Source organism: Tinamus guttatus, unplaced genomic scaffold (genome assembly GCF_059628265.1).
Source record: "Tinamus guttatus ecotype Peru unplaced genomic scaffold, ASM5962826v1 Tinamus_guttatus_pri_ptg000052l, whole genome shotgun sequence".
NCBI lineage: Eukaryota > Metazoa > Chordata > Aves > Tinamiformes > Tinamidae > Tinamus > Tinamus guttatus.
In genome coordinates, this window is record NW_028288586.1 from 9,010,001 (window position 1) to 9,025,519 (window position 15,519).

General features: G+C 36.0%; 1 protein-coding gene across 1 annotated transcript in view; it reads left to right on the forward strand.

The window, feature by feature from the left end:
* SORCS2 (sortilin related VPS10 domain containing receptor 2) overlaps nt 1-15,519 on the forward strand; it is a 493,766-nt gene that overhangs the window by 427,921 nt on the left and 50,326 nt on the right. The window contains 3 exon segments of the mRNA XM_088539999.1: nt 505-651; nt 1,971-2,073; nt 12,582-12,658. Of these exon segments, the coding sequence (XP_088396125.1) occupies nt 505-651; nt 1,971-2,073; nt 12,582-12,658 (327 nt within the window).

Sequence of the window (15,519 nt, forward strand, 5' to 3'; positions counted from 1 at the left end):
CAAAACTAAAAGCTACCAAACAAACTGGAATTGCTAAATACAATAATGTATTTAGTAGTGTTTGTAGATTCAGAAAAGCAAAAGGTAGAGAAATTCTGTTTACCTTTAAATACTGAAGCAAGCATGTAAGCTATGCTTGACACATGGGAGGTGTATTAACACAGGTGATAACATTTGTGTTAACAGTGGCCTGATTATGGGTAGACTTGCATGCCTGTAAATGTCTTCACGTGTATAAGCTCATAAACTTAAGTAATTTGCAGTACAACATTTTCAAGATTCCCATATTAAAGCAATGCAAAAATCAAAAAACAATGCAAAAATGCAATTGGAAAAATTTAACAGTGCTGTTCTCTTTCCTTCTTTTCTTTTAGTATCATTCACTTTTCCAGTGGAGAACTACCTGAAGTATAGGTAGTTCAGGGCCACAAAAGAACAGCTAATTGAGAATAATCCTTTTGAAACAATGTCCATGGGCTAATCACACTCTCTCTCACACTTTAGGTCAGAGGTGTAAAAGGAGTCTTTTTGGCCAACCAGAAGATTGATGGGAAAGTTACAACTCTAATAACCTACAACAAAGGCCGTGACTGGGATTTTTTAAACCCTCCAGACACTGATATGAATGGCAAACCAACAAACTGCAAGCCTGTGAGTCGATCTCTTAACCTATCCTCTGTTTGAAGTGCACAAGCATTATTTGTATTCTAGGACACACAGTAGTTTAGACCGCCTGAGAGCCCTGTGCTGAGTTTACCTGCTAGACTGATAGACAAGGTTAGTTGCATGACATGAACAGTGTTTTCACAGGCTGTTAGTCCTTCCTTTAGAATGAGTAGTCATGACTGTCTTTAGCACTACATTCCTCATTTTAGAGCCTAAGGTAACACAAAGGGGACATTTTTTTCTTCTATATCAACCTTCAGAATAATTGTAACAATCATTTCGGTCTAGATATGAGGTACTTCATCAAACAAATATAGCTTACAAATATCTTTTCTGCTTCCGTCTTTCATAATTTCATTCATATTAAACCAAGATAAGCCTGTTAAAGGGAATTCTTGACAGTTGCTTGGGAATAAAAACCACATGGTTAATTCCATCAAAAAGTCTATTTTTGCTGTTGTGAGATTATGTTATTTCAGTTTATTTACATGTCCCAGCTATCCATAATATTTTCCTATTTGTCAGCCTGTATTGAAAGTGCTGTATTTTTCTCACTGGCTGTCTGCTCCTGTGGACTCTGAGCTCTGCTTTGCTGGAATAAATAAATTCCCTTACTCCTGTCACTTCTAGAGATTTTATCCCTCTCCACATATCTGAAAAGGAAGATGGGATGTGGGATGCTTTTGGCTCCCCTTTTGAAGAGATCAGGACTTGAGTACATGGTTCAAGCCTGCAGGGCCTGACCCAGAGCTCTCTGAGATTATTAGAAGGACTTACACTAATGGGGATGGAACCGGCTCCCAGTAATTCCTGATTTCCTGTGAAGTTAATGGTCATATGGCTATAAATTTAAGTCAGGGCAATAATGATGCTCAGGTGACACTGTGGAAAGAGCAGGAAGCAGGAAGCTGATTAGCAAGGAGAGATGATTAAATGCATCCAAAAGTCATTACAGTACTTTGTGTATGACTCTTTTCTGGAAAAGAAATTCCAGTGTAATTAGGTTTATCATCATTTAATCATTTTAGCTAGTAAACTGGGACCAAAAAAAAAAAAGGCAAAATATCTACTGTTAGAAGGACTTTTTGTACTGTAACTTCATGCTAGTTTCTGATTTTGCAGACCTTTTTGCTGAGACCACAGCTAACTAAAGAGACAGTACCCGACTGCTGCATGGGAAAAAGACATTCTCTTTCTCTAAAAAGATGCACATCACTGAAGCTATTCTCTGTTTGTGCTTTCATTTTCATAAAAGTATAATTATTAACTTTTTTTTAAAAACCGTCTTCTTCTTACCCCACAAGCCTGATTGCTACCTTCACCTCCATCTTCGCTGGGCAGACAATCCATACGTGTCAGGAACAGTCCATACAAAGGATACTGCACCGGGACTGATCATGGGGGCAGGTAAATGCATGATAGTATCTTTTAAGACCTGAAATGTGGATAATGTTCTTTGCAGAACTAGCCTTTGAATGATAACATTGACCATGTTATAAACAATGCCAAAATATGGCTTTCCCTACTATTTCCCTACAAGGGATCACTTGATCAAATGATTTAATAAAAGGTATATAAAGTTAGAGAATTGCTTCTCCTAAGATAGATCTGTTAACAGCTGCCTGGCTACCTTGTGCCTCGCTGTTACATGTGTATGTCCTTCCTCCATTAGTGTGGTATGAAGGAGAGACAGTCACTGAATGACTTGTCCCACATTCTTTTTCTCTGGAAGTGAAGAACCTGGTCGTCTCCATCATCCTGAATATCACAGCAAATCCATCAAGAATAATGGAATAAAAAAATCAGAAAATAATTTGATATGAGCAATAGCAAATCCTTTAGGAGTAGGCACAGATAATTGTCTTAGAGCATTTGTTAATCCTTTCTGCCTAAAGAGAGATGAAGTAAAAGAGGCAAATAGACTTGCCTGTTGGCAACAATGATAGTTGTGGGTTCTGCATTATAATGTATATAGGGGGCCCTGTTAGTGTTAAGTGAAAGTTAATGAAGAAAATCCATTACAATGTTGACTACTTACTACTTACTTATGAACAATATTAATGCAACTCTGTTTACTTGTATAGTTCTAATTCATCTGTTTGTTTCTTTAATTTTCTATTTCTTCTTTTTAAAACTACCGAGAGATCTTAACTGGTTTAAGAGTTTTTTTAGTGTACTTATATTGCATTGTCTTAGTCTGATATTACAGGTCATGTTTTGGTGAAATATGAACATGCAATGCTTCTCCTTCTCCTGAGTTCATTTTTATTTTCAATCATCAATGTGTCTGCCTTCTCTTACACTAGTGCCTTATAAATTTTACTGGGAAAATCAAGGCAAGCATTTCTGGTGTTAAAAAGGTGACATCTGCCATTATTTATAGCATGACTTGTGGGAAAACAGAGAGAGGAGTAGGCAACAACAACCAAGAGGCCTCACCGCCTCTTCCTTCTCTTCTCTAGCAGTCTTCCCAGGTGATCCTTATATCCTCACCTCTCTGTCTTTACCACACACTTCCCAAGTGCTGTTTATATCTCACTAAGTGCTCCTTGTAATGATTGGCCTCAGAAAATCCTTTTATCCATCAAGCAATGAGCATTATTATTTTCATCCCTGGCCAACCTTTCCTCTTATTCCTTATTCCTACAATGACTGGATTTAAAGACTTTCTCTAGTGTGAATGGTTTTCTCTAGTTTAAAGTATTTTACTGGAGGGAGGTCTAACTGGAGAAATCCCATTAGATTTCTGTTGACAGGAATGAGAGTAAGAATTTATAAAGTAAATTACATTGTAATTTTGTAAATTACATTTCTATAAAGTATCTAAGTAGGTGCTTGACTCACAATTTGTCTATTATGATGTTCACACACACACACACACAAAACCCTTCCTTTGAAAAGGATGTGCTTATTCCATAGATGTGCTATTCTAATGTAGGTTTTTTTTATTTTTCCCTTGTATGTTATTTGCTTTTTAGTAGCAAATTAACCAGTGAATTTTTAGATCAGTTATTTCTATTTCACTTTTTTTTTTTTTTCGTATCCTTGCACAATTCTGATGTGGTGAATTGATTTTTTTTTTGAGATTTGGAGATTTTTTTGTTTTCATTTTGGTTTTTGTTTTGTTTGTTTTTGCAAGTACACTGACCTCTGAGGTGATGGTAGGTTGTGGAAGAGTACCATGCACTTAACTCTTTCCTAGGAGTGGAAAGAATTTTTGTCATTGTGATTTTGTCCCATCATGCCTGGTAGGTAAACTTGTCAACAGCTTTTCTCAATATGAACGTTAGGTATCCTTTTTGATGGCACCCAGATAGCCTTAATATCTGGACCAATATATTAAATTTGACTTGACTGTGGGCCAACCTATAATGGAATGGAAATGGTTGAGGCACAATCACTCATATCCAGCTAAGCTAAAAAGCTCAATAATGCAGTGTATCCTTCCTGTGGTAGAAGGTCATGTATAAGCAATGTATATTCATTAGGGACTTTTTCTGGAGTCTTCCTAAAAATTCTAAAGAGCGTGCCCTTTGCAAGTAGAAAAATTGAAACAAATTGGATTTTGACTTGCATTTATGGATACTTGGGTCATCCAAATTCAGTGCGCATATTCAGTCCCATCTGGCAAAACTCATGTCCTTATGAACTGACAATTCTTATCAGAAATACTTTATGCACAACAAGCTTGAATATTTCTTGCCTGATCATCAAAATTGATGATATGCAGATCATATTGATGACCATAGTGGTTTCTTAACACATGCAAAAATCAGATCATTTGGCCATGTCACACACTATTGGAGTTTTACTGTTATGATTTAGTAATAGCACATCTTCTGCAATAACAGAAGATGATAAAAATCTGTGCATGTCAGTTGATCATATCATGGCTGTGAGCCGTCAGGGCATTATGTTGTGAAAAATGGAAATATAATCTGAGGGTGAGGTAGAAAAATAATTGATAATAGAGAGCAAACAATTAATACTCTGGCAAAAGAGTATTGAGAAAACTTATTAGAAATCATTTGTACAATTCTAGTTATCAGTTTTCAAGAAAAAAGAGCAGAAGCTAAAAAGATCTTCTTGGAAGTTGTTGCAAATGAGATTCTATTTATTAGAGTAAGCTTGGGAGTTGAGAAAAAAAAATACCAATAAAGAAATACCATTTTTTCCCGAAAGTACAAAAACAATGTGGAAACGAATGCTAGTAACAAGATATTTAACTAAGACATAGTGTGAACAAGGAAAGAACCAGAAATTGGAGAGTGTTTTCTAACTGTAAGAGCAATGAAGTTCATTATGTTACTGAGAGCAATGTGTAATCAAGCAAACAAAAAATCAAGCAAACAAAAAAAAATCTCTTTAATGTGGAGTTTAAGCACTTTATAAAGAGATTATATAGCACTGTTGTTTGTGATAGTAAAGAACATAATCTGTGACTTAAGGATGTTTTTGGCAGTATACTTGCAAATCAGAGCACTGAGAATATTGAAAATTGTTTTAATTTAAAAGAATAATTGAATAGGGAATGGCATTAATACCAAGAGCATTTGGGAAGATGCAATAATAGGATTTTAAAATTGCATCTTTTTAAACTCACATTTAGAAATGAAAATTCTACTCTATTAAAGTTGCATAAATAATTCAGAAGAATGCATATTTTTAGCTTATAAATATATATATAAATTGTGCAGACAGAATATTAAATTTTGTAGCTGCACATTAAAGGATTCCTTGAAATAACTTGTTATAGTATTTTCCATTTATGTTTCATTTTAATCTTGACAACAGCTTTTTTCACAGCACAAGCTATGAAATGCGTGTCAACTGACGTGTAAATTTTTACTATGAACTCGTGAGGGACTTCTCTGTGAAAAATGTTAAAAGCAGTGTAGATTTTTCAGGTGTTAGTTTACTGTGATTTTCTTAGCCTCCAAGCCAGATGGCAAGTCAAGCAAGCACTGAGTGTTATTTGCTAGCATGAATTGAGGAAGGAGACCAGTTTACGATTTGTCATATCTGGCCCAAATAAGTTGTATACATTGTGATAAATTTATGTCTTCTTTCACAAAAGTAGCATGCCATGATGCCCCTACAAGAAAGGATGAAGGAACAGGGAGATGATAGAACATTTCCCAGTGCACTTTGGTGTGAAGATACTGCAGTTCTCTAAGATTTTTCTCGTGTCAACACGTTCCAAGATTCTGATAGCGTGAGTCACTCAGTCCACAGCTAAACACATCTTTAGTTTGCTGAGCAAAAGTTGTCTGTCTGGGACATTTAAATACAAATTCTTTGGATATTTGTTCTACACTGACTTTGGTTTATGAACCACAAGTTTTTAGCTTTTTATTCATTACCTGGAAAGATGGCACAACTGTGTTAACTAGCAGTGACCTAAGCAAGCTATATATCTGTTTGGAGATGTATATCTTTTGCAGTTTTAACCCATGTACTAAATTTAGCTGGTCAGAAAAGACTCCATGTTTGAAGGATTTTCAAAATGTTACATATAGAGAGTATTTCTTCTCACAGAAGATATGTCTAGCATCATATATAAAATTATTAGAAAATGCAATGAGCAAGTAATTAAAATGTATAAATGAGTAGTAGATTGTAAATGAATGTAATCTACGTCACACAATAGGAACTTTTCTGAGCTATGACAAACTTTAACATGGTTAAGGTGTCCCAGCCTCTTTTGAGATCTGGGGGATCTTTCAGTTTTACAGCCATATCGCTTTTCCAGAAGGCTTAGCTGCCCATTAGTCATCATTAAATGTCACTTTTTTTTCAGATCCCTGTGTATCTGACTTCTAAACTGGCGTGTGCAAACTTGGGAATAGCCTGGAGAGAAATGTTGAAGTATAGTCATTGTGCCTGTGTTCTAGTTTTCAGGAGAGTGTGTCATCCCCTTCTCTCCACCCTCCAAATGAAACTCTGCAATTTTACCCTGTTACCTTAAAATTAGCCTTCAGAGAAGTAAAGTGAAAGGAAAAGAGAGAGTACCTCAGTTTTCCTAAGCACAGGTCAAAAATGTTTTTAAGAACTCAGGTAACAGAAAAGAAAGAAAACTCTACTTAAGTTTCCATCCAAAATTAAATACAAAATGTTTCCTTTTATTTCCTGAATTTGACTCAGAAGGTGTCAGTAAACTCCCATAATAAGGTAACAACAAAAGAAGGGCTCATACTGACCCACATCAAGGGTCCTTCTAGTGAGTACCCAGGCTCTGAAGATGGTCAAAACTTTTTGGTGAAACATTTAAGAACAGAGCAAGTGTGTATTATATCCCTGATCATGTTTTGGAACAGAGCATACACACAGACTCTTTCTGGTAAGTAGTATGGACCAGACTGCATCACAGTTAGGTCTCTTAACCTACGCAGTCCCATGAAGCTATTCCAGCAGGGTTTGTATGCTCAGGCAGATCTATTAGGACTTGGGGCATGTGATATTCTCAGCTTCATGCTATGAAAACACCACTTTTATGGCCTGCAACATAACCTTCATGGTATTTTAGGTAATTTGAAGTGAAAAACCCTCACAAAAATACGGCTTATGGTAATGGCAGCACCACTTGTGGGAGACCCAGTGCCATGTGCTATGTAGGTCAGGACATTTCCTATTGGCCTCAGGGCTGGAGGACAGTCTCTAACCTTCCCTTATTTATTGTGTGCATGTAGCTTCCATATGCTTATTAAAGACAAAAGATGAGTCTCTTTTGATGTATTGAAAAATATATATTTAAATTGAAAAATGTATTTAAAATTGGATGAGAAAAGCAAAAAGCAAAGCTGAGTAAAAACTCTCTCAGTAACTGAAGGGTCTTCTGTTCCTTTTGCTTGTCACTTAGCTACAAAAAATGATACAAATCGTAACCAAAATTCGAGAAGCTTCTGTGCTATACACAAAACCTTTTGCAACTAGGTAGTAAAAGGCTCTGAGTCGCATGACGCGTGAGAGGAGATTGCAGATCTAAAATTTATATTAAAAAGATACCATTTACAGCCCCAGCTAATGTCATCTACAACTGGTTACCTATTCCAGGTGCAGTAACTTTTTCAGGACAAACCAGAATCACCTTCAGTATCCTGTATTTCATGTTATTTGTTACTCAAGGTACATTTGAAATCTAATGTGTACTTGCTAAAATGATTTAAAAGGCTCCATGTTCTAGTGATGCACCTGAGGAGTCACTTCAGATTTTAGAGCTTTAATAAAGAGTGGATTTTGATGTGAATCACCAAAGATCCCTCTGTAATTTGCGTGGCTGTGCAGTTCAGTCAGAACACTCTGGTAGATGATGGGGAGTACTTGAATGAGTAGTCCCTATTCTGTTTCAATGGTACTTGAAAACTGCACCTTTAAGGTTATTTTTACAAGGCACTAGGAAACAAGGCAGAAAGAACAGAAAGCAATGAAATTCTGAGGGTAAATTTGTCTAAGTGGATAAGATAGGAAGTAAGAGAAATATTGGAATATAAGATAGGGAACACTGCAGAAATGGAAAGATGGACAGTGGCAAACAAGGAAAGGACAGAAGGGGATTGCAGGGTATGAGTAAGGTAAATTCTGTGGTAGAATTCCGATAGATGCAAAATTCACCTTCAGATTGTGTTTCAACATTTTTTTAACAGAATAGTTCCAGTTATGAAGTTCGATAGTTCTTCCATACTTTATCAGTCTCTCTACAGAGATGCCTAATGCCTTTGGCTTGAGTGTTGGCTTTTTGTCTTGGTTGCAGTGACAGTTGGTGCATGTGTGACTTGTATCCTTTGCCACATTTACTGTGTGTAACATTCATGATAATAGTTTCACCCAGATAGAGCACAGAAACTTGCAAGATATTTTTGCTTGTACTTTTTGAATGTTCATATGATTTTGCAGGTATTTATTTGCAATTTTACTGATTTCAGGATTTTTTGCAGTTCATTAGCTAAGTGGTTGATATAGTGCCATTTTATATGCTTTTTTTGAGTTAGCTGACTTAATCCACTAACGCAGTATGACACAATGTGAGGTAGCTTGAGCCTTCATATAAAGTTGTGTACTTTAAAGTAGATGTATCAAAAGCAGAAGAGCACTCAAGATGTTTGAAGGTATGTTGTATTAGAATATAAAAAATAAAGCTAAAACAATGTAACTCTTCAATGGAGAAAAGTTAAAACTCTCTATGATCTAAATAAATAGAAAGGTTTCAAAACAAATATGTGGTGAGCCCAGTAAGTTCTTGCAAGGACAAAATTTTGCTTCAATTTTACTTTTCCAGGTGAAAAACTTTCAAAGATATTTTAAGATTAACAAACTTGGTATATTCCCCCATATGTCCCTAAGGAAATTTCCTTCTCTCTGTCACTTCTGAGACTTGGCTTTGTGGTTGTTTCCTACTGCAAATAAGACATTTATCCAAGAGCAAAACTAACAATACGTTCACTAAAATTATCTATGTGAAGAAACATATAGACCAGCAAAAAAAAAAACCCTTCCATTCCATCAAGAAAGTGGGTTTTTCTCATCCCCAGCTATCATAAAGAAAAGCTAATTTCAGAAGGATGAGAATATGCATTCAGAGAAACACATAACAGTGAAAATTATGCAAATATCGAGAAAAAAAGACTACAAGAGAAAAAGGAATATGTTTTGTATAGACAAGAAAACACACTTGCTTAAGAGAAATATAGAACTCCATAACAAAGCTATAAAGGAAAAAAAAAGTGTGAGTGATTAGTAAGAAGAAGTTGGAATGTAATGATTTAGATTTAGAATACTGGATTTAGGGAAAAAAAAAAAGCCAGAAAAGACAAGAAAATCTAAATCTCAATTCTCAATCTCTAAGAAGCCCAAATGTCTGTTTAACTAAGCTGCACTTCAGATAATTTTGTTATTTGTAACTGATCTTATGCATCTTTTGCTGATCTTATGCTTCTTTTCACATTGTACATTTTTGTATCATACTTCATAAACTTGAACACAGAAGTCACCCAAAGAGAGAGAAATGCCTATGCATATTTTAGTGGGAGATATGTGGATTTTTAACTCCTTGCTATTTCTTTAAATTTATGGTAGTGGTTTTTTTATTTATTTTACTCTCATTTATAGTAGGAATTCCTTGAAAAATTCTACAGGAAATTCTGCTTTTCTAAAGCACTATTCTTTAAGAGAATATATCAGGAAAATGTTCTCATTGGGAAAAATTCTGATGACTATTAAAGAGGTTTCTGATACGCATACCTGCTTCAGATTCAGGTGCTTATCAAATTGAAGATTTGGATGTCAAGGTCTACATATCTCAAGAAGTGTCTTTACTGACTCTCTGAGATGTGGATATTTATTTCTTTCAATTAAACTGGGGAGAAAATCTGTGGTCTTGGTCATTCATCATGACAGTTTGGTTCTAGCCAGGCTACTTTACTTTCCCACCTGCAAAGGTGATTTCTTATCCACATCTCCTTCCAGGGACCAGATTTATCTTTGCAGGTGGGGAGCCCTCCTGCACAAAGCTGATATCTCTGATGAGATTTGTTAGGCTCTGAAAAGTCCAATCTTGTTTGCTGAGCTGTGCTCATGTGGGTTTTTAGGATTCAAAGTGATACTAAATTAAAAAATGGCCATGAATCTTCTCTAAATGTCTCAACCTTCGATTTGAGAAAAAAACACAAATGAGCTCAGATGTGTAGCTTTCATTTTTGACCTATCTGTTCAAATAACGTTCATTTTTGAATGATATTTAATTTGTTTTTAAATCTCTGATACCAGAAGCCTAAGTGAATGCAACATCACTGTAAAGGAAAGACAAGGAATATGGGACAGAATAAAACCCAAAATCGAATCTGATTTTAAAATTATTTACCCCTGCTTGTTGTTTCTGCTTAATACAGATTTTGTGGTTGGAGCTTTCATTCATTTCTGGAACTGAGTTTCATTGTGATTGCTGGTATCACTAGAACCTTTCTCAAAGCTAGACAATCTTCTGTAAAAACAGTAATCTTTTTGTAGAGCTAAGTGATGGTCCTCTCTAGCCCAGCTGCACTGACCATATCAACAGGCAGAATGATGGGAAGCCTGCCTGTTTTGAAGATGGTGATGCTTGCAGGAAAATAATAAGGGCTATTCACAATTACATGTTTCTCTTCTTATTTGGCACAACTGATGTCGCATCCAGTATTAGTGATGAGCGTTATCTTGCACTTAGAGTCTACGCTGATGTTGGTGCATTTTTTTTTACAGGTGTTAGGTATTCTTCATCCATACAAGCTTGAGTCTTAGGTATATATTTAGTGGATACCACATTACTTCATTCATAATGTATTGGCTTATCAAATCTCATCATTGCCTAGAGGAATATGGGCTCATTTTCAAAATGACACAGTGAATTAAATCCGTGGTGAATTATTTCATAAAGGAGAAGGCGTGGAGTGGGTTGGAAAGATGGAAAACAGAGAGACATCTTCTGGAGTGTTAGTACATTAATACATTTGAAGAAAATGTACTAATTCCTACTTTCCTGAGGTTCTATGACTCAGCATAAAGAATATTATAATCTTGTCTAGACTGCATTTTGAATTACACAATGTAAATTTAAACCACTAAACAGTGAAGCATGCAGAATCTTGATGGTCCAAACAGAGAGTGTATTTTGGGCAAAGCATGCAGTCATTCCTCTGAAGAAGCTTTCAGTACTAAAGAGTACAATCCATCTGCACACACAGATCTGCTTTAGTGGTGAAAACAGCTATTTATATAACACACAAGTGAAATTTCCTACTGCTATCCTAATCTCAAGTGTTTTCTTTGCTCGAATCTATTCTGCTTAAGAGGATCTGATGATTTTTATCTTCTTTTTACTCTAAAAACATACAAAGTGCATATTTAAGGCAAAAAATCCCCTGAAGGTTATCATTTAGAAGGAATAGCGTGCTATGATTGCTTCTTCACAGCAACACTGTAAACTTACTCGTACTTTAATAGTTTGCTGTTTGAAATATAGCTTGTTAAAAGATAGAGATCTCAGCTTTTGAAATTACATCTGTTAAGATCTGTTTCCACAAGTTTATTCCAAAACTTCTGTTTGCTTTGCAGCAGGCTGCATGCTAGCTACTGCTCCTCAGTGCTTTTGGTCAAAATATTCAGTAGCTTCCTAGTCAATATTTAAGTAAATCTTTGAACATTGGATTTACATTTTTTGAACTATGAATTCAAGTTCTTCACTTCCCTCACTCCAAGGTCGTTGCCTCCTATATAGTAGGAAGCAAGCAGGAGCATATGTAAGCAAGGGAATCTGTGATTGATTGGTGGTTAGATATATTGTCAAGGATCCTGAAGCAGCCTTTATCTTGGGAGGCTGACAGTCTAGTCATTATTGGATGATCATTTGTCATTATTGGAAAAGTAGTTTCATCCACTGTGGAAGAGGTAGGGCTAAGGATGCTCTCCAAAGTGAAGATTCCAGAGGGAGTGAACATAATGTTATGGCGGGTGGAATAGTCCTTGCTACTGTGTCTTTGGCAAAATCTTTAGAATCTTTGTGCAGTAAGAACAGTGAGTGGTCTGGGCTTTCCACAAACCATTCCGTTTCTTCTTTAGGGTGTGGCTTGGCCTCTGCATTTTAGTGTTAGAGTGAAACCTCATTGCTCCTACCTATAGACAACTACATGTATGTTAAAGAAATAGAGAAAAAAGAAAAGGTTATATATATGTTTTTAAGGTATAGGTGGTGCAACCAAAAATGCCTGGTGATCATTCAGTTCTTGCTGTGGCCTGAGAAGTTCTCAGTCTGACAGGTGTCACTACTAGATCCAATCTGTTTCGACCCAACAGTCGTTTTTTCTAGTCCTTTTGGACAGAGGAGAGAACACAGCTGTTTAAATGCCACCCAAATGCAACCGTTGTATCCTTCTGTTTTGTGACAGGTAACCTGGGGTCACAGCTGGTTGAATATAAAGAAGAGATGTACATAACATCCGACTGTGGGAACACGTGGCGTCAGGTAGGAAAGCAGAGGTACAGAAAGGCACCTGGAAATAATTTTATTGTACAGCATGTGATGAATATTACAGTGCTTAATTAATCTTTATGTTTTTTGAGGCAGATGGCTATTATTATCTTTATTTTGCTTGGAAGCTGCAAGAGATTAAAGAGGAGATTTGCAAAGCCTGAAATCGGCTGTTCTGTCAGGTTGTACTGCGACTCAGGAAATATTGATCTTTCAAGATATCATCATAAGTATCTTGCATATGCAACAGAGTTCCCTTAGTTTTAAATAACTTAATTGATAATCCTATGCTAATGATGAAGTGGGCATGGGCTAGTTTTAACAGCACTAAAATGCCAACCAAATTTAGGTAAAAAGGAAGAAATTCCTCTGTTTCTTAATCTGAAAATTTATATTTGAGCTTATGCTTAACTCTATGATGCCTTGAACCTGAGAAAATAACAAAAAAAATGAAAAATCCACACACCTTTGAATGTATTTTAGTATGATTTAATGAATTCTGAGACTATAAATATGAAAGTATTTAAGAAACAATTCTACTCTAATTGTAATGTCATTTGAATTTTGAACATCTTTTGATAATAGTGCTTGATGTTGGCTTAAGTACTGTACCTTTATGATGTATTTTATCCAAAATTACTCTTGTCCTAACCATGTTTAATCATAGGGATGTTTTCTTTTTGAATATTAAATAACAACTTCAATAATGATAAAACATAAGTCCTGAAATCTCTTTATAATGCTCATCCAGAGAGAAAAGAACCCCCAAAGCACAGAAGAGTGTCATAAAGTCATTTAGTTTCAGTTAAAATACTGTTTTAAAGTTTGTCTTTAAAAAAATCAATTGTGTTATTATCTGAGAATAAGTAAGTGTGAAAATGCTCTCACTATTATTGAGCCCAGAGAGAGTGTGGAAACAGAATAATACAAGTGTTTTCTTATATTGATGTTTCTTATATTGCCATTTATACTTCACAGAAGATCTTTATAAAATAAATATATTTTTTGTCATGGTAATGTCCTTTGAGTTTAAAAAGAAAGAGTCTTTATGCCATTTTTTTTTCTGGCATTCTAGCAGATGATGTTTAAATCATCCTGAAACAGCCTGGAGAAGAGAGGGCTGAGAAGGGACCTAATCAGTGTAAATAAGTACCTCAGAGGAGGCCATGAGGAGGATGGTGTTGGCCTCTTTTCAGTGGTGGCCACTGACAGAACTAGAGGAAATGGCTGGAAACTGAAGCACCAAAAGTTCCACGTGAACTTAAGGAAAAATTTCTTAACAGTGAGGGTGACAGAGCGCTGGAACAGGCTGCCCAGAGAGGTTGTGGACTCTCCTTCTCTGGAGATCTTCAAAACCCGCTTGGACGCAGTCCTGTGCCACGTGCTCTAGGTGACCCTGCGTGTGCAGGGGGGTTGGACTAGATGATCTCTAGAGGCTCCTTCCAGCCTTAGTGATTCTATGAAATGCAAAAGTCTTAAAAGAATTTGCAGTGTAGGCTGCGTTGCATAATGCTTGAGACGAGCTTCTCTAATGATTTAGTGTCACCGTTTTCTTATGCTCCATATTTTTCCTGGGTGAAAAGTAAGAAGGAAAGAGTGAAGGGGATCAAATTCATATTCTCACTGCTTTTATTTCTGCAACATTCAGGCAAATGAGGTGTGATGAAAATCGATGTTAAGATTCAGGCTGTAAAATCACTCACAAACTGATCCTCATTATTACAGTCAAAATGAAAAACACTGCTGCTTTCTTTATTTTAATTAAAACTGCTATGAAGTCTTTGAAAGCACTTAATATTTGCGACCAGAATGAAAATACAGGTTTTCATCAATTTTATGACTTTACTGTTGATGTTCAAACAGTTCTTACTGAAGATAGCTGTCCATTTCCTTTCTCAGCTAAAGTTCATAAAACAGAAGACAAGAATTCTATTAGATAATATGGCAATTATTTAGAGCAAATTATTACTCCCCTTGGGAGGCAAAATAAGAGTAAAGTTCATGCTTAGTAACAATTTTTAGGATGTGTTTGAGTCAGTGACTTGGAAGCTGCAGTTGAGATTCCTGGGCACCGATCACCTTTCTCACATCCCATACTTGTTGCTGCAGGGCAGTGTACAAACTCTGCTAGAGGAAAAGCAGCCTGTGCTGTGTAGAGAGAGCAGTACAGAAAAGTAAACATAAAGGAGTTGGGGGAAGAAAACAGTTCAAGGAAATTAAAGGGTAATGAGAGTGATAAATACAAGCTATCCTGAAGTAATAACAATATTGGCACTAAGACTCTTAGGAATATAGAACTAGGAGGAATATTAAAGATTAATGCAGTCCAACCACCAGTTCTGGGGTAGCATCAGATATACCTGTAGCATCTGTAGCAGAGGTTTGCCTGGCCTGTTCATTAATCCCTCACTGAAGGAGATGCTCCGGGCTTCATTTGTAGTGCTTCCCCATTCTTTGTAGATCCTTCTGAATAATTAATATAGACTGTCTTTATTTTTGCTCTTGTTATTGCGGTTTCATAAGATTTGGAAGTTAAGCTTATCTATTCCAGTCTGTGGAGAGCAGTGGTTCTCTGTCACTTTAGAATAACCTTATAGATATTGAAAGATCGTTATCATGTCTACCCAGGGTTAGAAAAAGAAAAGCAAACAACTTTTCTTATTGGGTCAAATTCTTAAACCTCTTCTCCCTCTTTTTGCTTTCTGTTTCGCACTCCCTAATCTGTTATTCCTCTCCTGGAGTACAATAAAACTGAATGCAGTATTACAAATGTTAACAATGCTAAATACAATGAGATGATTTCATCTGATTTCTGCATCACATTATTGACTGAGATTCAGTTTGTAAACCAAAAC